At 38.4% G+C, this 23,046-nt stretch overlaps 1 protein-coding gene across 1 annotated transcript in view; it reads left to right on the plus strand.

Annotated features, from left to right (window-relative positions):
• Positions 1–17,978, plus strand: part of LOC146002025 (dnaJ homolog subfamily B member 13-like) — a 33,036-nt gene extending 15,058 nt beyond the window's left edge. The window contains exons 4-5 of the mRNA XM_083139734.1: positions 8,824–8,995; positions 17,597–17,978. Of these exons, the coding sequence (XP_082995860.1) occupies positions 8,824–8,995; positions 17,597–17,834 (410 nt within the window). The 3' untranslated portion in view covers positions 17,835–17,978. The remainder of the gene's footprint in view (positions 1–8,823; positions 8,996–17,596) is intronic.
• Positions 17,979–23,046: the final 5,068 nt, after the last annotated feature.

Genomic DNA, 23,046 nt, shown 5'->3' on the forward strand with positions numbered 1-23,046 from the left:
TTATGCAGTTTTCCACGTCATTTAAAATTCACGTTCAACTCCTTCCTAGCATGGGCGAGGCGAATGGAAAATAACTGACATTAAACCTCCTTAGCCTCAATATGCATGGATATCTGACTCAGAACACTGAATTTCAGCTGGTCTAGATGTTATCACTGCAAATGACTGCATCACAGTGCTATAATTTTTCTTCTAATCTTTGAGGCGATGGTTCCAAAAGGCCGAACGCAAGCCTACGTGACGTCACTTCCCAAGAAGAGAGCTCTTATGTTGTAATTTAGCGCACGCATCTATTAAGTTTAAGACAAGTCGCATGGAATTTTGAAATGAGGTAGAAGTGAAACTATTATGTTGATGCAGTAGTGTTTCTTTTCACCGTGGCGAAAGTCTTTTTATTTGATACTAATTTGAGATGACCAAAAGACATAAATTAATCAGTAATATATTTTCCTTCATTGTCTATGACTGTCTTACAACGCTTGGGCAGTTTTTCAATACAAGCCCTGAAGAAAAATGCTGATTCGGGGTTAATAGCGTCGTCAAGCCAAGTTTGAAGAGCATTTTCGTCACCAAAGGAGCTTCCTTGAAGATCGATTGGTTGAGAGCTATAAAAGTAGCAATCCGAGGGCGCAAGATCGAGGGAGTAAGGAGGATGTGGAATAACTACCCAACCAAGGTCTTGGATAGCAGCTTTTGTCATGCTAGCGGAGTGTGGGTGTGTATTATCGTGTCATAACACTTGATGCTGTCTTCCTGACCTACTCTCTGATTTGGTTGTTTTCATTTAAAGCGTGTGGTATCCTCAACCTTACCCATGGAATACAAATGTCGCACGATGGTTGAATGGTCACAGTTCATCACATTTGCTAATTCTCGAGTTGGTGTTTTATGTCCACTTTATGCACAGTAAGGCTAATCGGGACTGAACCTACAGTTCAAAGTGGAATTCGAACCATTATGTGCCTCCACCGGGTAACGAACCCGGGACCCCTCGATTACAAGGCGACGACGCTACCATCGGGGAGACTGATAATTCTTGTCTAGTCTACTGATGTGGATCCTCGTGGATTAAAGCGTTTAAACTGTTTTCATTAAAGCCCGATGATCTTCCTGAACGTGGAGAAACGCTTAAGTCAAAAATGCCTTCTTTGACAAAACCATTTTCTTGCCCTGCTTTATTGTTGGCATTCTCCCAGTACAAGGGACAAATGTTTCGATCCGCTTCCGCTGCCTTTGCCCCTACGTTAAACTCAGACAGAAGAATATGTCGGAAATGTTTTTTTCCCCCGCTGGACACTTATTGTCCTTTAGCCCATAAATAACACCGTCTTTCTTCAAACCTGTAAAATTCAATGCGTATTCTCAAGCACAACAATGCGACTCCAATTGATGAACGTTAAACGATAAACTCCTAACACCGCAGTGTTGCCATACCAAACACAAACGTTACGAACTTATGCATCAACCCAATAGTTCATGACGTGTGCGATTCCGAATTGGACAACATATCTAAGTTTGTGAACCTTTTAGATGAGGGTTCTTGATTAGCTTTGATTGCACGACGTCGTCTTGTAATGAAGGTGTCCCGGGTTCAATACCCGGTGGACGCATGCAGTGGTTCTGATCCCACTTTAAACTGTAGATCCAGTCCCTATTAGCCTACATGTGCATCGTAAGCTCACAACTAAGGATTGAACAAGGACAGTATTTTTACGACACGTGCCAAATTTCATCTCTTCTTGATGCAATCCCTACAGGACCGTCATCACCTGGAGGGCAAGGGTGAGCTCTGGCCCATCATGGAATGGCCTTAGCCCACCCTCCTGCGAACCCAAAGAGCCTACACGAGAATTTTTCATCATTTTGAAGTACCTGGGTCGTTCAATATATAAGTTTCCATATGCTGTAAAAAAATATTTTAAAGATACATTAGAAAACTGTACATACATGTGTAGGAGGATCCTTCCTCACTTCTCCACAGAATCCCCATAGAGATTCAGGCATTGGTCCCACCGTTGCACCAATTTGTCCATTTCCTTTGCAAGAAAATCAGGGCTCTGGCTATTCAGCACTATTCTCACATTCCGCTTCACTTCTTCATCTGTTTCGAAACGGTGACCTTGCAATTCAGACTTTAACACCGGAAAAAGATGGAAATCACTCGGCGCTAAATCGGGGCTGTATGGAGGGTGGGGCAGCCGTTCCCACCCCAATTCATCCATTTTGTGTTGTTTTTGCACTGCTGAGTGGGGGCGAGCGTCATCGTCAAGAAGAATGACATCAGCGGACAGGAGACCTGGTCACTTATGTCGAATTGCGTTTTTCAGTTTATCCAATGTTTGACAATAACGGTCAGCATTAATTGTTCTTCCTCGTTTCAAAAAGTCCATAAGCAGAACACCCTTAGCATCCTTGCTTCTGAACTCCTTATGACGCGAGCCTGCGTTTTCCGAACAAGCATTTACTTTTTGCCCTTGAGCGCATGCGCCTTCACGTCTGATAACGAATCGATTGTTGTTCCTTGTAGACGAAGGATGGCGCTTGTCAGTCATGTGCTTCTTTTTAATGGCATTGCTTTATACAATATTTTATAGCACAGGGAAACTTATATATTGAACGTCCCTAGTATTGCAAGAACAGTGCACCCGCCGAGGGATAAAGATAACAGAAAGAATTGGAGATATAATGAAGGAGAACAGCGCCGCAACCAAGAATTTTTGTCTGGGGGCGGAGGCAAGTACCAGGTTAAACGTGCCAATGATAATAATAATAATAATACCGTTCTAACAATAAAAAATTGAATCTAAATTTAACAATCATTTTTTAATTTTTATGCATAATTCCATTTATACGAAAATTTGTATTCATATTATTATTAAATAGTGGTGATAGTACTAGCAGAAGTATCAAAGACGTTATTATCCTCGTAATCACGCAAAAGGAGGGTAGAAGTCGGTGCTAAAGCATTTGTGTTGGAACAAATTATTTGAAACACGTTCTTCTTTAAAACACGTCCAATTTCGCGTTAGCTAATAATGGAAAATAAGCACACAAACTGTATTTTTGAAAGACAGAAAATGCGTGAGAAATATAATTCTTTTCGTAACATGTGGCATGCATAACTTTGATGTACGTACAATATATGTTTTACACATGTGCAATATGGATCTACGTAATATATGAAAACACTCGTACATATGCAACATGTTAACACTAAATTGTGTACGTATTCAAAGTTTATTTCATACTTACATACATACACACCCACACACCCACACCCACACCCACACACACACACACACACACACACACACACACACACACACACACACACACACACACATATATATATATATACAGGGCTCGAAAAATCCCGAAAAATTTTGACCTGCTAGTGTTGCCATTTACGGAGAATATGTCCCATAAATGGCACTTTTTCACTCAACCCATAAAATCGCCAGTCAAAAATTCATCAAATGCTGCACATGATCAATATTGGTCGCAAATGACAGATTGACATGGCATCAGACATCTAATTATGACCCTTTGATAATTCCTTACATATTTTTCTCACTCAAAAAAAGCATTTCTGGAAAAATTTTAACACTGCCTTCCGCCAGTTATTAATTTATCTAATTTTCTGTGTGGCGTAAACTGATAATTTTTTAGCATTGAAAAATAGCTCAATGGATGAGGCTTTATAATGCAGAAAACTCTTACGGATTTCAAGATATACATTTTCAAAGTTTGGATTGCGCGACTTTTGAAACACCGTAGTATGCACAATTGCTAGTAGGTGATTTCCTGGCTCATGATATTCAGAGCTGGCGACTAGCTCTGAAGAAGATATTTCGAGCAATATATATCATAAATTATTTAAGCACATTACATAATCAATTCATCCATCTAACAATAAACCAACAGCAAAAATGATATGAATTGTCTCCTTCTCCTCAAAAGAATTGTTCATGCATTTACGACAAAACTTTTTAGCAGCAAGTCTCTAGTGCGTTCAATCTCTCTTTCTCGTAATTTACAAGGCGTTATAGAAATGAAACATATTGCGAGCGAAGCGAGCAAGATAGTTTTATGAAATGTATTTTTATTTGTATAGAATTTGGCCCTCTGTGCCACCCCACTGCAAGTGCCCTTGGCCGTCTGAAATAAAAAAAAGAGTATCCATTTGTCCTGCTACTCTCAGATTCTTCAAGTTTTGTTTCTTTTTTACTTCAATGTTTGCCCCCATTGCCCCACCGAAAAGGACTTACGTGCAAGATTGGAGGGGGCAATGCCCTCTCTACTTCCCCGCTGTGATTACGCCACTGAAAGAGAATGCGATAAACACAGAAAGATAGGCAAGTAGAGTGCCACACACGTAAATTTGCCGTTGCGTAGAAACGTATTTTCGTTTCGTCTCCCTCTCTCTTAGCATCACGTGTTCTACCCTGCTCGAAAACCTTCGCTATTGTTGCCATATTGTCATTCCATTCCTGGAAACACTCGCGCAAACTTCATTGAAAACAATTGAACAGCGCTCCAGCTCGTGGTTCCCACCGGTCAGCAGGGACGGCAATGTGGCAATATAGCACGGCGGAGTCGTTGCTTCTTTTATGCAGTGCATGTTCATTGGCTAGCTAGTAACTAGTGTTGCCAACTGTAATAATGAAGCACTATTTCTGTCACGGAAGGGGAAAGCAGGTAAAGTGGCGGTGAGTTTTGTTGGATTGGAAGCACCATATTTTTATTTTATACTAAGTATTTGACCGGTTTGACGTTGTGTGCGTGTATTGCGTGTGTTTATGTAAAAGTGTGTGTTTGCTGATGAACGTTAAATTCCATAATGCCTCCAGTTCTGTCGAAGTTGAAATCAAAAACCTTGCATAGCCAAGCTCGGGAAATTCTAAGCAACGTGCACGAGTTCATGAAGGAGGAAGCCAGTCATGGTGTTAGCATCCCAATAAAGCATTTTGGCAAGAGAGCAGCGAACAGCAGCAACAAATTGTTCATATTTCATAATTTTGGAATTATTCAAAATAAATAAATTATGTGGCTCCAACATCATTTCAACTCTGGCTCCGGCACGTGTTCTTGTAGAAATTGCATAGAGGAGGCTGTCATTTTTGCTGCTTAATGCGATACATATTGTTTTCTGTGTTAAAATTGCCATGCTTTGATGGGTGACCAAGTTCATAGCAGGGCCGGCGGAAGGGGAGGGCGAACCGTCCCATCGCCCAGAGCGGCAAAATTTGAAGAGAAGAAAAAAATAAGCCTATTGAAAACTGTGATCGAGCGAGATATTCTTTTGCGCTGAATAGTATTGAAATAGCATAAGAAGTCTCATTATTTATTTTATATTTTGATGTTTTAGTTAGGAATATATTGATTTTCAATTTTCCGTTGCTGCGTAATGACCGGGGGGGTCGAAATAGAGCGGCATCTGCCGCCACCTCCCAGGGAGGCAAAATGACTAGCGCCGGCCCTGGTTCATAACAAAAGAAAAAGCCGCGCAGCTTATCGTCTAGTGGCAGTATATGTACTTGTTATTGTTGTGGAAGCCGGCATCCTTTGTAAATGTACAACAAAGGCAACCGACTGTCGCCGATCTCAGAGAGGAAATAATAATACTGCTTCAGGAGGAGTGTTATGGTGCAATTGTAGCGGTTTAACACGTTGGCATGTTATTATCTGCCGTTGCAGTTCCATACCAGTGTATACGGGTTTTGGGAGTGAAAAGTTAGAACGCCACCAGTGCATTAATGCAATGAAAAATAATATATATATTTTTTTATTTTGTTTGAAATCACTCAAATAAGGAATCGTATGAAGAAGTCTTCTTTGCAGCATTTTTGGTAATTTTACTTATGTGTTAGTTCATATTTTGCGAATTTTTAGTCCATATGTATGTAGCTACATACATAGTCACTTGTTAGTACATATTAATCCTAGTCCTGGTATAATGCATGACGTTTAAAACTCAACGTTAGATAGACCTGAATTCTCTAATTTTATTGTTGTACGTAACAGCTGTGCATCGGCGCACCGCAGCGATTTTTCTATCTGCTCCATTAGCAACACTGCTTCTTTAGTTCTGTCGCGCATTGCACGGCAGAATTATCTGCGCTGGACTCTAAAGAATCCTTGATGCAACAGCTGATAAAACAGAGAGGAAGAAGTAGAGAACACGAGCAGAAAGAGAGAGGAGCAGGAAATAAGTAAAGTTATAATAAAAAGAGGGGGAAAGTGCAGATAGAAAACCAGAGAGAGGAATAAAGGCAAAGAGAGAACCTGGCTAAAAAAGAGAGTGGGAAAGAAAGGGATAAAAGGCGGAAGAAAGAAGGAGATAGGGAGAGAAGCTAAGAAAAGGAAAAGAAAAAGCAGGGTTCTTAAAGGAACCCATAAATTCTAATGGGTTCTATTCTAAATGGGTCAACAGGACCGGAACCTTTTTTCTCGTACAATTTAAATTCGGTCCAAGTTGCGTATTGTATCATTGAAAAAAGGTTCCTGGACCGTATTTAAATTCATCCGGAAAAGAGGTTCCTGGACCGAATGTAAATACTTTACAGATAAAAAGGTTCATCACGGTCCAGAACCCATTTACACTTGCTGATTTTCTCTTCTGGACCGGAATTGAATTTATTTGCAATTGCTGGACCTTTAACAACCCTGAAAATGAGTCTATATATCTCTGACCACCACAGCGGAGCATATCCGAAAATATTTCCTTCACCCAAAGCAAAAGAAATTCTCGCCTGATCCCCCCCTCTCGACCATCGCAATTGCTGCAGTGTAAATTAAATTAAATGTAAATTAGTCTGAACCACAGAGAACGAAAATAAAGGGGAAGGTAACAGAGAACTTTTGTGCCACGGAAGTTGGAATTCTTCTAATAGAGTGATTTTCGGTGGGTCTGGACAAACACTATATACGCCACTGTCTAGTATCCACCAATACAATAAACGTGGCAGGCATAGTGGGATGTGACAAGGAAGAACAAGCTTGGAGCTATCAAGCCCATCACCGGTGCTTGGCGTTCCTCGTCCCGTCCCTCCCGCAGAGAAGAAGTCATCTTAACGCGACTCTGCATCGGACACAGCCATCTCACTCATCGCTGCAAGGACTGGATCCTCCGTGTGTCGTACTTGCAACGTTATTTAAAGTGTTCTGCACATTCTTCTCGAATGTCCCGATTTTAATTACCTCAGACAAGGTTTTAACGTTCCCAACGATTTGTCATCTATGTTGGGAGACGACAACAGTGTTTAGACAATGCTTCTAGCTTTTTGGGAAGAACAGGCCTTTTCTGCTGTTTCTGATGTAGTTTTAAACTATCCTTACATTTTTTAATGTGTTGTGTTTGTCCAAATACAGGTCCGTTTACAACCTGAATTTTTAACCTTCTCGAAGGAGCCTTTTACAACCCTTTTTAAATTTTGAGGTAAGGGTTTTAGATAAGGGGATCTTCCCCGCATACACTGAAGGGTGCAGAACATCACGCTACGACGCCAGGGGCCCGGGTTCGTATCCTGGCCTGGGCAAGTATGTTCGTGACTGTCCTTTCATTAATTTCATTATGCCATCACTCATCCCCATCTTCGGAAATTAGCCAAAAGTGGCACAAGAGCGAAGAAAATAAAGCAAATCAATCAATCGATCAATCAATAAAACAGTGAGATGGAATGATGTTTTTTGGTTGGAAGTTAGAACGACTCGATACAGGTTTACAGTTCAGATAAACCTTTCTTACATGATCGATGAGTCTTTTGGGAGTTAGAACGACTCGATACAAGTTTATAGTTCAGATCAACCTTTCTTACATGATCGATGAATCTTTTTGGAGTTAGAACGACTCGATACAAGTTTACAGTTGAGATAAACCTTTCTTACATGATCGATGAATCTTTTTGGAGTTAGAACGACTCGATACAAGTTTACAGTTCAGATAAACCTTTCTTACATGATCGATGAATCTATTGGGAGTTAGAACGACTCGATAAAAGTTTATAGTTCAGATCAACCTTTTTTACATGATCGATGAATCTTTTTGGAGTTAGAACGACTCGATACAAGTTTACAGTTCAGATAAACCTTTCTTACATGATCGATGAATCTATTGGGAGTTAGAACGACTCGATAAAAGTTTATAGTTCAGATCAACCTTTTTTACATGATCGATGAATCTTTTTGGAGTTAGAACGACTCGATACAAGTTTACAGTTCAGATAAACCTTTCTTACATGATCGATGAATCTTTTTGGAGTTAGAACGACTCGATACAAGTTTACAGTTCAGATAAACCTTTCTTACATGATCGATGAATCTTTTTGGAGTTAGAACGACTCGATAAAAGTTTATAGTTCAGATCAACATTTTTTACATGATCGATGAATCTTTTTGGAGTTAGAACGACTCGATACAAGTTTACAGTTCAGATAAACCTTTCTTACATGATCGATGAATCTTTTTGGAGTTAGAACGACTCGATACAAGTTTACAGTTCAGATAAACCTTTCTTACATGATCGATGAATCTTTTTGGAGTTAGAACGACTCGATACAACTTTACAGTTCAGATAAACCTTTCTTACATGATCGATGAATCTTTTTGGAGTTAGAACGACTCGATTCAAGTTTACCAGTTCAGATAATCAGTTCCTTTCTTCAAGAACCATACGTAAATGAAGACATTATTATCGTCACTTCGTAGATAAGTAATTAAAATAATAATATTAGTTATTTAATGTAGAAGACTGTCATTTCTGGCTACAAATGTTTTGAATTGAAATTAAATTCGAAGGTTTACTGCACATACATCTATTTCCAGGTGACGTTATCTTTATAGTGGAAGACCTACCACATGACTTTTACACTAGGGAGGGAATCAATTTGGTTTATAGAATTGAGTTATCACTGGAAGAAGCATTGACAGGAACAAAATTGATCATTCCGACGCTAGACGATAGGATGCTTAGGATTATGGTAACAGAAATAACACCGTAAGTATTTCTACAGCCCTACCTGTAATTAATATTACACTTATGATTGTATCAGTTGTCAGTTACATCGATAATAGTGTTGAACAAAGGCCAGCCCAGCGTATTGAGTGTAATTCCGTAGCATATCCGTTCGGTTTGGGAATAACGACCGTGACAGAACTTGTCTGATCCTGCTCATGAAATATCTAGAATAAGAGTTTTACAGGAAATGGTAAGGACGCTGGCCTCTAGATAGAGGTGACGAGAGGCCAAGCGAGGGGATAAAAAGGTGTGTGGATCTTTTTACTTGGAGAAGCAGGATCTACTGGTCTACTTGTAAGCCGAGCAGGGTACTATTCTTCACCCTAATCTGCCATTCCCATTGCTCAGTCAAAGTGTCAAACTCGAAACATGCTTTTACTTTAATGTAAAGCTTTGTGTTCATACCTGGCCCGTTCAGGGCTGATTCGACCATAATTAATCATAATTCGGGAGGGGATAGTTACATCCCTTGTTAAGATCCCCTGCGTTCATGATGGAACGCTACGATTCCACCACTTTCATTCCATCATCACTAGGACTGAGCTGATACCGGGACCGATGGACCGATACCAGTAGTATCGTTGTAAGTACAGTGTCTCTCAAAAGTTTTAGGACAACGACATTTTAAACTAGGCAACCCAATTTACGCAAGGCGTTGGTGGGTTGCGTGTAGAGTTAGACTCAATTTCAGGGTTGCCACATGCACAATATATATTTATAAAATGCCCGAAAGAAATAAAAACAAGTATTATTATATAGAATTATTAAAAATATCACTATTATATCGCAAGTGACAATTTTTTTTCTCGAAGAAAAAACATAGGTTTTCTAGTATTTCATCGATGATGAGTCTACAGAAAGGAAAAGAGGTGAGAGAAAACGAAAGGTGACAAAGGAGAGGAGAAAGAGTAAGCAAAAGGAGAAGAAGAAAAGTAGAGGAGAGAAGAAAGAGAAGGTAGACGAGGAGAGGAGATGTAGTGAGGAGAATGGAAAAATATTCTAGGAGAGATGAGGAAAATGGAGCAAAAAAGAGAAAAGAGGAGGATAACGAGATGAGAGAAGAGGAGGCGAGAAGAGGGGAGTGGAGAGTAGAGTAAAGGAGAGAAAAAGAGAAGAACGAAAAGAATAGGAGAAGAGTGCAGTGGAGCCGGAAATCTAAGACAGGAGAGGAGATACGAGGAGTGGAGATGAGTGGGATGGAGACAAGATGCGAGAAAAGTAGGGAAGGCGATATGAGATAAAAGCAGAGCAGAAGGCGGGGGAGAAGAAGGAGAAGGAGAAGAGAAGAACAGAAGGGACTGAACAGAAGAGGTATTTGCAGAACATATCGTCTCAGCGTCAAGAATTGATGCATTAGTCAAATTATCGACATGAAACATTCAATAACATTTTGAAATGTATTGGAGAATGTATTAGATCTGTTCGAAATGCCTTTTGGCTTAGTTCAGAGCAAGATAAAATCTTCCATGTAAGATCTTTGATTTTACCTGCGATTATACCACTAAAAATATGAATGTAATTTTAATATTTATAAGAATTATCCAATTCTTGTCCACTTCTCGGTTGGTTGAAATGGAGATTTTCTAATTTAATATTTCCCCATTCCCCATCGTTACCCCCACACCCCCTATACGCCTTTATGGCGTGGTGCTATGCACAGGGGAGCACTTTACTTTTTTTTTTTTTTTACCATTCCCCATCGTTAATTCCAAACTGAATCATTCCGTTTCACACGGCGTGGACAATGAACACAATGGGATAAGTCTAAAACTTACGAAAATTTTCTGCCACCGGAAGGGTTTGAACCTACGACCATCAGATTGACAGTCCTGAACGGTAAACACTACCCTACAAGCTTTTTGCTCCTGCAAGTAAGTAGATGGAGCTGACCAATGTGAAATGTAGATGCAACTCTCCTCCTACTTGTAATGTGCAAGCAATACTTGTTTGTAACAAAGAAAACGAAGGTAGCACTAGCACGACTCGGCGAAAACATTTAATGGAGAATTGCACATGATGTGAACTTTTCATTCGATATTTGCGGAGGTATCCTTGCATTGATACGTATAGAGCCGGTGGCAACCCACCATCGTGAGGAAATTGGGGAGCTCCGAGTGAGTGAGCGTAATCCGGTCGCGAAGTCCTAAAACGGCTGGGGGTCGGTCGGGCTGACCACCCGTCCCCCTAGTCTGGCTGCAGATCTCCACGCCCCCTTGGTGGCTCGCGTGGGAGGGAGGCCAGCAGTCGGTAGGTAAGCCTTGGCCCGATATTAGGCTGCTGCGCTATAAAAAGGTAAAAGGTAAAGTGTTCCCCTGTGCCTAGCACCACGCCATGAAGGCGTATAGGGGCTGTGGGGGTAACGCCCCACACTTTCTTGATCCGGTCGTGAGTGGGGGTGATGTGATCAGCATCACGCCCCTGACCGCCTTTATACCCCAGGGTTTCCCCCAGGTACCCATGTTATTCGACGCTGGGTGGGCGCCGGGGCCGCTTCCACAGTTAGAAAAGTTCCCGGATTTGAACCGGCCGGGGATCGAACCCGGGACATTTAGCATGGTAGTCAGACGCGTTACCGACTGAGCCACCGCGGCCACTATAGGATTATATATCCTTGCATTGAACTCGAGTGGGAAAAGGGGTAAAATTAGTATGTCCTGAATTGCCACAAATATAAATAGTTATTTCATTAATATTTGTCAATGTCTTTGAAGCAGTACACAGTTTTCGTTAGAGTATCATAATTTACGATCTTATACATGAAAATATCGCTTTGAACATGTCAATTCATTTATTTGTTTATTTTTTATAAATTCCATATGCAGAACAATGTAGCCACTATACACTGCTATTACAAATAATGTCACCATGTTCTTGTTTAATAGAAGGGGATTAAAAAAAAAGAAAAACAAGAACACCTAGTATGGAGGATCGAACCTGGAACTACAATCAATGCTTTCAAGAACTCTCCAACAACAGTTCTTAATTATTCTGTCGCGTCAATATTGTAAACGTTATCCTACAAAAAGAAGTTCAATACTCTGATATAGCTCTGTACTTCTAGAATTACTCTATACACATACATTTGAAATTTAACTCCGACTTTATTTCTTCGTTGTTAGTATTTCTAAGCTTGTGAATATATTTTATTTGTAATTTTATAACGGTTACATGAACATCTACGAAATAGTTCCTTATAATAACCTCCGGTTGACCAAGTTGCCAATATAAACAAATGGAATACAGATTGTCTTCGAGCTTACATTGTTAAAAAGGAGCGGATACACGTCCCAATACTTATTCAATAAGGTTTCTTGTTTGTCATAAATTATCACTTAAACTGTTGCATGTTGAGCTAGTACCCACTTAGCCGCCTCTGATGTAATCTATCCTTCTTCAGATTCTCTTTAAAATTCGACTCTGGTCACTTGTAAATTGCTGGCTGCAGACACGGTGCATCGACGCACAGTGTTTTGCGATAAGAAGCGGCCTTGAATAGCGTGAGTGAGTGAGTCACTTTGAACGAGAGCAAGCTACGCTACCAAGCTTGTCTGCCTTTGAAAACCAAGTCATTTTTTTCACCGTTTCCGAACGCGATTGCTATTGTAGAAGTATATATTCTCTCAAAAGGGGAAGAAAGGAAATTAGACCAATGTTCTCCAGTCGTTTAAAACCAAATATTATCTATTAAACAAAAAGTTCACGATTGTCAATAAACCTATCTGAGCATAAGGTGGATGTAAATAATAAATTTAATAGAAAGATTCTCCAAAAATTCTCTCCCACTGTCTACGTCAGGCCAGTACCCAGGGAGGGAGGCATATGGGCCGTGCCCCCCTCGAACCCTGAAATATTTAAATGTGAACCTATCAATAACTACGAAAATAACATCGTCGATTTTAAAAATGTGTAAAAAATTCAATTTTGTTCTTACATAAATGAATCTGTTTCTTGCGCAAAAGTCTTCAGGCTGCAATATTGGATGGTTTTAGTTTTATAATGCAAGGCTAGCAGACGTCCGATTCACCGATTTAGTCAGGACAGTGCGTTACTTTCAATCCCTGTCCCGACTTTTTCGAACTGCAATCGTGATGCGAGAATGTCTCTTTATTATTGTTTTTTTCTTAACTCACAATTAGACATGTTCTTTATTGTAATAATAATTCCTAGTACGCAACATTTAATTTATAAATATATTATTTTCTAAACATAGAATTATCATGACTTTTCAATGGCGCTCGCACTATTTGAAATATTTTGTAATATCTGTCTCACTCTCTCTCTTATATAATAATAATAATCCTTTGCGCAACAGCCCCTCTCTCTTATATATATATATATATATATATATATATATATATATATAAAGAAGGTAGGTAAAGTGTTCCCCTGTGCTTAGCACCACGCCATGAAGGCGTATAGGGGGTGTGGGAGTAACGCCCCACACTTTCTTGATCCGGTCGTGAGTGGGGGTGATGTGATCAGCATTACGCCCCTGACCGCCTTTACCTCCCAGGGTTTCCCCCAGGTACCCATGTTATTCGACGTTGGGTGGGCGCCGGGGCCGCTTCCAACGCTAGAAAAGTTCCCGGATTTGAACCTGCCGGGGATCGAACCCGGGACCTTTAGCATGGTAGGCAGACGCGTTACCGACTGAGCCTATATATATATATATATATATAAATTTGGGTCTGGCCCCTTCCTCAAAGAAATCCTGCGTATGGGCCTGGTCTACATCAATGACAGAAATGCAAGCAATATTTTTATTTATTTTTAACCCAATTAAAGGAATGTGGAAGAATTTAAAAGAAATAAGAAAGAGCGGAACGACTGTTGCTCTACTTTAAAAAATGTTGTTCTTCGAGGAAGAAAAATAAGAAGTATTTACTCCAGCACCTTAACCCAGTGTCCCACGAGTCTCTTTTGACTAATACTGTCAAATGTGAAGTGATTTTATGAATAAAATTTTCCGCCTGTTTACGTCTAACGTTGCGCAGATTTGGTAGTTCGCAAATGGTGTAAATATTTCGTGTTACCTTACGCAACAGCAAATACATTTCATAAGACTGTTCTGAACACGAGACTTCCGTCAGTAAACAAGCATTTCGCCTGTTGCAGTATCACAGGAAAAGAATATCGTCCTGCAATGTTCAAGCCTCTAGATATTTTCCATTAATAATGTCTAATCACAATATTAAGTTAGGAGAAATAACTCACATTTTCGCAACTACCAATATTCTCGTTTTTCTTCATCACTTCGAAAATTATTTCTCGAAGATATCTGCTATACTACAAGAAAGCAATTCAAAATTAAAGTAAAAGTTAAAGTAAAAGTTCAACTACATGTGGGGTGTAAGGGGTACTCCTTCCACGTAGTGCACCCAATAGTCCACCTAGTACACCCTGGACTGCAGACTAACGAGGCTCTGGCGACAGGCCCCATGGCCACTATAATTTTGTTTGTGTTGTCCTGTGTTTTGTCCTTATTTGTGCTGAGTGCTCCTTTACAGCCTCAGCTTTTAACGAAAGTCAGAATATTTTATGATTTTAGTTATGCAACGTTAGAGTTGTTATATGTAACGATAAGGGGCTGGACCCCGTATAATGTGACGGGTGCAAAATAGCGTTAGTGCTGACGCACCCAACATTTTAAATTCAAATTCAAATTCAACTACATGTATACCCAACGACATTTACAATATTGGAGGGACAGAATACTTAAAAATTGTTCTTTCAATCGAAGGTAAGGGCGTGGTGTAGTGGTTAGAGTTCTCGATTGGGCTGCTAGCGGTTCCAGGTTCGATCATCATTACTAGGTGTTCTTGTTTTTCATTTTTGTAAATCCCCTTCTATTAAACAAGAGCATGGTGACATTATTTGTAATAGCAGTGTATAGTGGCTACATTGTTCTGCATATGGAATTTATAAAAGAATAAACAAATAAATTAATTGACATGTTCAAAGCGATATTTTTATGTATAAGATCGTGAATTATGATACTCTAACGATAACTGTGTACTGCTTCAAAGACATTGACAAATATTAATGAAATAACTATTTATATTTGTGGCAATTCAGGACATACTAATTTTACCCCTTTTCCCACTCGAGTTCAATGCAAGGATACCTCCGCAAATATCGAATGAAAAGTTCTCATCATGTGCAATTCTCCATTAAATGTTTTCGCCGAGTCGTACTACCTTCGTTTTCTTTGTTACAAACAAGTATTGTTTGCACATTACATGTAGGAGGAGAGTTGCATCTACATTTCACATTGGTCAGCTCCATCTACTTACTTGCAGGAGCAAAAGCTTGTAGGGTAGTGTTTACCGTTCAGGACTGTCAATCTGATGGTCGTAGGTTCAAACCCTTCCGGTGGCAGAAAATTTTCGTAAGTTTTAGACTTATCCCATTGTGTTCATTGTCCACGCCGTGTGAAACGGAATTATTCAGTTTGGAATTAACGATGGGGGGGAGGGGAAATATTAAATTACAAAATCTCCATTTCAACCAACCGAGAAGTGGACAAGAATTGGATAATTCTTATAAATATTACATTCATATTTTTAGTGGTATAATCGCAGGTAAAATCAAAGATCTTACATGGAAGATTTTATCTTGCTCTGAACTAAGCCAAAAGGCATTTCGAACAGATCTAATACATTCTCCAATACATTTCAAAATGTTATTGAATGTTTCATGTCGATAATTTGACTAATGCATCAATTCTTGACGCTGAGACGATATGTTCTGCAAATACCTGTTCTGTTCAGTCCCTTCTGTTCTTCTCTTCTCCTTCTCCTTCTTCTCCCCCGCCTTCTGCTCTGCTTTTATCTCATATCGCCTTCCCTACTTTTCTCGCATCTTGTCTCCATCCCACTCATCTCCACTCCTCGTATCTCCTTTCCTGTCTTAGATTTCCGGCTCCACTGCACTCTTCTCCTATTCTTTTCGTTCTTCTCTTTTTCTCTCCTTTACTCTACTCTCCACTCCCCTCTTCTCGCCTCCTCTTCTCTCATCTCGTTATCCTCTTCTTTTCTCTTTCTTGCTCCATTTTCCTCATCTCTCCTAGAATATTTTTCCATTCTTCTCACTACATCTCCTCTCCTCGTCTACCTTCTCTTTCTTCTCTCCTCTACTTTTCTTCTTCTCCTTTTGCTTACTCTTTCTCCTCTCCTTTGTCACCTTTCGTTTTCTCTCACCTCTTTTCCTTTCTGTAGACTCATCATCGATGAAATACTAGAAAACCTATTTTTTTTCTTCGAGAAAAAAAATTGTCACTTGCGATATAATAGTGATATTTTTAATAATTTTATATAATAATACTTGTTTTTATTTCTTTCGGGCATTTAATAAATATATATTGTGCATGTGGCAACCCTGAAATTGAGCCTAACTCTACACGCAACCCACCAACGCCTTGCGTAAATTGGGTTGCCTAGTTTAAAATGTCGTTGTCCTAAAACTTTTGAGAGACACTGTACATGTGAGACCGACGATGTTGCAACTACAATGGCGCGAATTTCTGGTACTTTTTCGAAACTCACCTCGTACTTTGTCAAATATCTCTGTATAATGCCCGCTTTACACAGAAGCATTTCCTTTAATATTCTTTCTAGCATAAATGCTATGTGAATGCATCCAAAAATCTTATAGTAGACAGTACTTTACTCCGAGGCATTTCTGGTTAGTTTGCGATGTATAATATCTACTTGCTACAATGTATATATTATACCATTTTATAACATTCTGCTCCATAAAAAAGACTGTAGGATTTTACTTAGCTGCTCAAGAAGAGTGAACATCATTTAGTTTTCTGTACAATTTTTAACAAAACATGAAAGAAAAGGAAGAAAAAAGTGCTGAAGCATCAAAGAAGGCTAAAAAGAGGATAAATGTGTTAATCTCACAAAAAGGTGCAACAAAGTGTGTTCATTTTACTTGATTTCATGTCCTAAAATACATATCTCAAACGATCGGCATGAAAACAGCTATATTTTTGGAAAGATGCTGCTGAACCTTAGAATCCGTTCCCTAGTTATAAATTATGTATTTAAGCAGCACCATTGCTTCTTACCTAAAACCTTGTTACAGGAAACGTTATTCCTCTCGATGAATAGTTATCGTATTTTTAAAGTGTGAAGTGATGCATTGTTTACTTCTCACGGGGCCGCGATTATATCTGCACTCGTGACCTAGAGTTCGCTTCTGATTGGTTGTTCTACGAAAAATGCTACGGAAATAGGACCGATTCTATCCTTGAGAAATGCCATGAAATATCCCATGGCATCTGAAATGCCAAAAGATTTTTTTCCTTTACACGGTGGCATCGTGGTCATGACATAAATGCTAAGGAAAATGCTTTCGTCTATAGGTTGGTTTCATGTGACGTCAGGATGCGCACATCCGCCATGTTTGAGGCCAATTTTATCTACCACTTCGTTACATCTGCACCAACTGCACGTTTTATCTCCCGCTTGAATTCCGAATGCTTACAAGAACTGCCCTCAATCATGGCTGCTCGAAGTCGCAATGCAACATTTTGCAACGTAGGTGAAACTCAGTTTGAATTCTTTCTTCCAGACCTGGCCACGAAATCATTGTGAAAGGGGAAGGAATGCCGATCGTTGACAAGAAGAACACAAAAGGCAATCTGCTTCTAAGATTCGACGTTGAATTCCCGGCGTATCTCACGGGGGGTTCCAAGAAAGTTGTGAGGAAAGGGTTGAAGGATGCGGTCCTGGAGCCACAGGAGCATATACAGAAAATCATCCTCGCAGACAGGATCCGGCGGCTGAACGAGAACTTGCTTCTGCCCTGACCTCTTCCTTCTTCTATTAGGGTGGGGGTGGAAGAGAGCGAAATAAATCTGAATTGTGTTGTCAAATAAATGTAGTGTTAATTTATACTGGATTTATACATTGTCGGCTGATTGTATTTTCGAAATAGAAAAAAATAGAAAGAATTATCAATTCATTGGTGATTTACAACATCAGTTTTGTTTTAAACTATAAAACTTATGGTAGTAATATTATTTATGTTAATTATTTTGTTTATTAGATTTCTGTTTAATTTCTCAACGTAAGCATACCTTATGTGTCCACAAAGATCACACCAACAATTTCTTTAAACTAGTGTTTCTCAATGTCAATATGATAATAGGAAATTTTAAAATATGGATTATTTATGTGAAATAATCACAATTAGCAGAAAATTAAATCGATATAAAACATGACTCTTTCGCTGCGGAATTCTCTGGCACACAATATCCCTTGGCTGCGTAATTAAATTTGAAAAAATATTTTTTTTATAAACAAATAGTTTTCACAATTACATTGCGTTATATATGAGAGAGAACTTACAAAATTCATTCTTGCACTGGAATACCCTTCTGTAGTCCCTGGTGGTATGATATTTTGAAAAAAATTGAAATATTTTGAAATTTTGAAAAATTTTGAAATTTTGAAAAAAAAACTTTTAGAAAGAATAATTTTAAAAAATTACATTGCAAAATATGTTATAGAGAAATTACAAAAGTCATTCCTTGCACTGGGAAACCATTCTGTAGTCCCTAATGGTATGGTATTTCTCAAAACACGGGATGACACAGAGTGGTGGAACGGCGTGGAAATTCGTAAGTAGTATCAAGATACAGGTGGTGAAAACTTCAGTTTGTTCTGCATTGTGTTCAAATAACCGAGCGGGGAAAATATTTGATTAAAAAAGAAAATAGTGTGCTAAATACTGTACTGTCACCAAGTAACTTAGCACTTGCCTGTGTCGATCTTCCCGCACCTAGATCAATGCTGCTTTGCAGTCTGCTCCATGATGTTACGGACGGCGGTACAAATTCTTCATAAGACACTACACAATCACTGTCACCAATTGAAGTCTCATGGAAACTGTCGCTATTATCGTCACAATTTAATTCACCTTCTGATTCAACAGTTGAGTAACATCATTATCAGACAAGTGTTGACGACTTGACATGTTGTTTACATACGAACATGCATTTGAAACTGACATGTCAGAGCACTCAACGCTCGTATTCTAAACGGGGGCGTAATTAGCGACATCATACGGATATAAACAAAACTACAAGTTCAAATAGTTCCAAATAGTATCTACAGATGTCTGAAGGCTACTAAAAGCGACGTACTGAGGAAATGCGACACCCGCAGCGAGTGGAAGTATGAACTCGCAATAATGCGACTTCCGCAGAGCAAGGCACCTGGCGTGCTGTGCATAAATGCGACGACCGCAGCGAAAGAGTCAATCAAATACGTAACCATGTCTAAAACTATGGCTGCACCAACACAAGCCTTCCATCTGTCCATATCCTAGGCAAGATCAATCCAATCTTTTCCATCCTTTACCGATTTCCTGCAGGTTCATCTCTACATTATCCTCCATCTTCGTCTTGGCCTTCCTACAGGTCTCTTACCATCAAGTCTCGCAACAAGAATGGTGTAGACTCCTCATTCGTGCCACAACTAAGTCTTCTTGATTAAAAAAAAAACAACCTACAATAAACAGTCTGAGATCTAGCTCGTTCCTGATTTCTGATTGGTGGTTTAAGGACGCTTTTTGTACTTTGTCCCGTTTAGTGAAATTTGTTGTTCATTATTGTTTAGTAATGAAGAGTGACGGACACTTCCGCCTTCCAACGATCCTATTAATAGGCAATTCACGAGAGATGCGACTTTATCAATTTGCCAGAATAAGTAGTGACATGCAGTATGTGGCGCAAGATGCACAACCTGAAACCGGAATTTTCTAGATCTGCGCTAGTAGAAGGAAAAACACGTAGGACAAATAATTCAGGCCAACTAGCGATTCCATTCTGAAAATTGTATGACGTCACGTTTATACGTCGTCGTAAACTAGAAATATTTTTAATGCAGTAGATATGGAGAGAGAGAGAGAAATACAGCAGAAATAAACGAGTGAGAGAAAGAAAGAAAGAAAAGAGAAAAATACATAGCTAACAAAATTGGAAAGGAGCAGAATAGAAAGAAGCTAGAGAACAGAGAGAGAGGAGGTACAGAAAGAAAGCAAACGAGAGAGAGACAGAAAGAAAGAAGCACAGAAATAAAATAAAAGAGAGAAAGAAGGAACGTAATAAAATAAAATATAGAAAGAAGGGACGAAATAAAACAAACGACAAAGAGACAAAGAAAGAAGTATACAAATGAAATAAAAGAAGGGACGAAATAAAACAAACGAGAGAATAGAGAGTTCAGAAATAAAATAAAAGAGAGATAGAAGTTTCGAAACAAAACAAGCGAGAGAGAAAGAAATAAGTACATAAATAAAAGAAACTAGAGGAAGAAAGAAAGCTAAATGAAGGAAAAGGAAAGAAGAAAATAAGACGGAAAAAGGTAAGGGAGTGGACGAATAATCAACGAGTAAGAGGAAGGAAACAAAGGATGGAAGACGAAAATCCACGCAGAAAAACAGAAATGGGTAAAAGGAATATATGTATAGGAAAGAATTAACTAACTAACTCTCTAGCCTTCTTAAACCCGAAGGTTCATGGCTGCAGCAACACAGGCCTTCCATCTGTCCCTATCTTGAGCAAGATCTATATACTCTTTTCCATCCCTACCGATTTCCTTTAGGTCCATCTCAACGTTGTCCCTCCATCTTCGTTTTGGCCTTCCTACAGGTCTCTTACCATCAGGTTTCCCAACAAGAATCCTGTAAACTCCTCTTTCCTCTCCCATTCGTGCCACATGGCCTGCCCACCTAACTCTTCTTGATTTAATTATTCTAATAATATCTGGACATGAATACAAATTATGTAGTTCTAAATTATGTAACCTTCTCCACTCACCTGTCTCCTCATCCCTTTTAGGTCCAAATATTTTCCTAAGGATCTTATTTTCAAATACTCTCAATTTATGTTCCTCTTTCAATGTAAGAGACCAAGTTTCACACCCAGATAATACTACAGGCAAAATTACTGTTTTGTATATTTTAACTTTTAGTTTCTTAGATATTAAACGAGAAGACAAAAGTTTATGAAGCGAGAAGTAACATGCATTTCCTGAATTAAGCATGCTTTTTATTTCCTCTTTAATATCACTTTCAATTGTTAATATTACTCCTAAGTATTTGAATTTGGAAACTGGTTGAAACGAGTTGTTATCAATAGTTATTTTGATTATTACCTAACACTTGGTTTCGGCCTGTAAGTATATATTTAGTTTTCTCTTTGTTAACTTCCAAGCCTATCTCTTTAGCAGTTTTGAAAAATATTTTAGCATTATTCTTAATTGTATTTATATCATCCTCTAATAAGTCTACATCATCTGCATATGCTAACAACTGAGTCACACCATTTAATTTTAGTCCTTCGTTAGTTTCTTTTACCTTCCTAACAGCATATTCTAAGGCAAAATTAAAGAGCAATGGAGATAATGCATCTCCTTGTTATAACCCATCATGAATTGTAAATTTGTCAGACACATTAATACCCACACGAATTTTACTTTCTGTTTCACTGGTGCATACGTTTATCATACTAACAAGCTTCTTAGGTATTCCAAACTCGACTAATATATTATATAATTTATCTCTTTTGACCGAATCATATACTTTTTTGAAATCAATGAATAGCTGATGGATATTTTGATTATATTCCCACTTTTTTTCAAGTGTTTGTCTAATGTGAAAAATTTGATCTGTTACGTTTAAATCCACATTGATAATCACCTATAATTTCATTAGCATATGGGGTTAGTCTTGTTAAAATAATGTTAGATAATATTTTATATGTTGTTGAGAGTAGAGAAATTCCACGGTAATTATTGCAGTTAATTTTATCACCTTTTTTAAACACAGGGACAATTATGGATTCTTTCCACTGTTGAGGGATTTCTTCTTTATTCCATATTAAACAAATTAATTTATGAATTTGGTATATTAACGAATTTCCACCATATTTAATTAACTCAGCTGGTATTAAATCAATGCCAGGTGCTTTGTTATTCTTTAGCCTTTTAATAGCATCTTTAACTTCAGTCAAGTTAGGTTCTGGAACTAAAGGTTCTGCTGTGTATACTTCATTTACTTCTGATTTATCTCCTACATGAACATTTAAGAGATCATTAAAGTACTTCTTCCATATATTTAGAATACCGTTTGGGTCAGCTAGAAAATCACCGTCTTTATCTTTTATCAAGTTTACTTTAGGTTGCCACCCCTTTCTAAATTCATTTACACCTTTATATAAATCTCTGATATTTTTGTTTTTGCTGTTTGTTTCAATTTCGTTAATTTTGCTTTTCAAGTAATCTCTTTTTTACTTCTAAACGTGCAGTTAACTTCTCGCTTTATTCTATTATAATTGCTTAGATTTGTATCATCAGAGTTATTTAACCACCTAAGTCTAGCCTGATTTCTTATTTCTATTAGATTATGACATTCATTATCAAACCATGGCTTACTTTTTCTCGGTTTATGGTATCCAATACTTTCTTTAGCTGCTGATTCTATTGCATTACGTATGTGCTCCCAATTTTTATTTACGTCTGTTTCATTTATATTTTCATCATCCTTTAAATCCTGCAAAACATCAAATCTATTTGACAGTTTAATTTCATTATCTTTCTTAATTCTTTCATCAGCAAATTTTCCTGTATTACATTTTATAACTTTTAGATTTTGTTGTTTATTATTTATCACTGTGAGTCTTTCTCTTAATTTAGCAATTACTAAATAATGGTCACTGGCACAGTCAGCACCTCTATGTGTACGAACGTCAATTATACTAGTATGCCTTCTCTTATCAATGAGAATATGATCTATCTGATTATGAGTTTTACCATCTGGAGAAGACCATATATATTTATGGATATCTTTATAGGAAAGAATAATTAACCATATCAGTAATATTTTAAGTGCCCCCCGACCCACAGAGTGAGCGTCTTGTATTTGACCCTCACATGAAACCAACATGTCTTCAGGAAATATCCTACAAGTATGCACTTTACCGAAAATCCAAGAACTACATTTGGTAACTTTTGACT

Source organism: Lepisma saccharinum, chromosome 18, assembly GCF_977018435.1.
Source record: "Lepisma saccharinum chromosome 18, izLepSacc3.1, whole genome shotgun sequence".
Classification (NCBI taxonomy): domain Eukaryota; kingdom Metazoa; phylum Arthropoda; class Insecta; order Zygentoma; family Lepismatidae; genus Lepisma; species Lepisma saccharinum.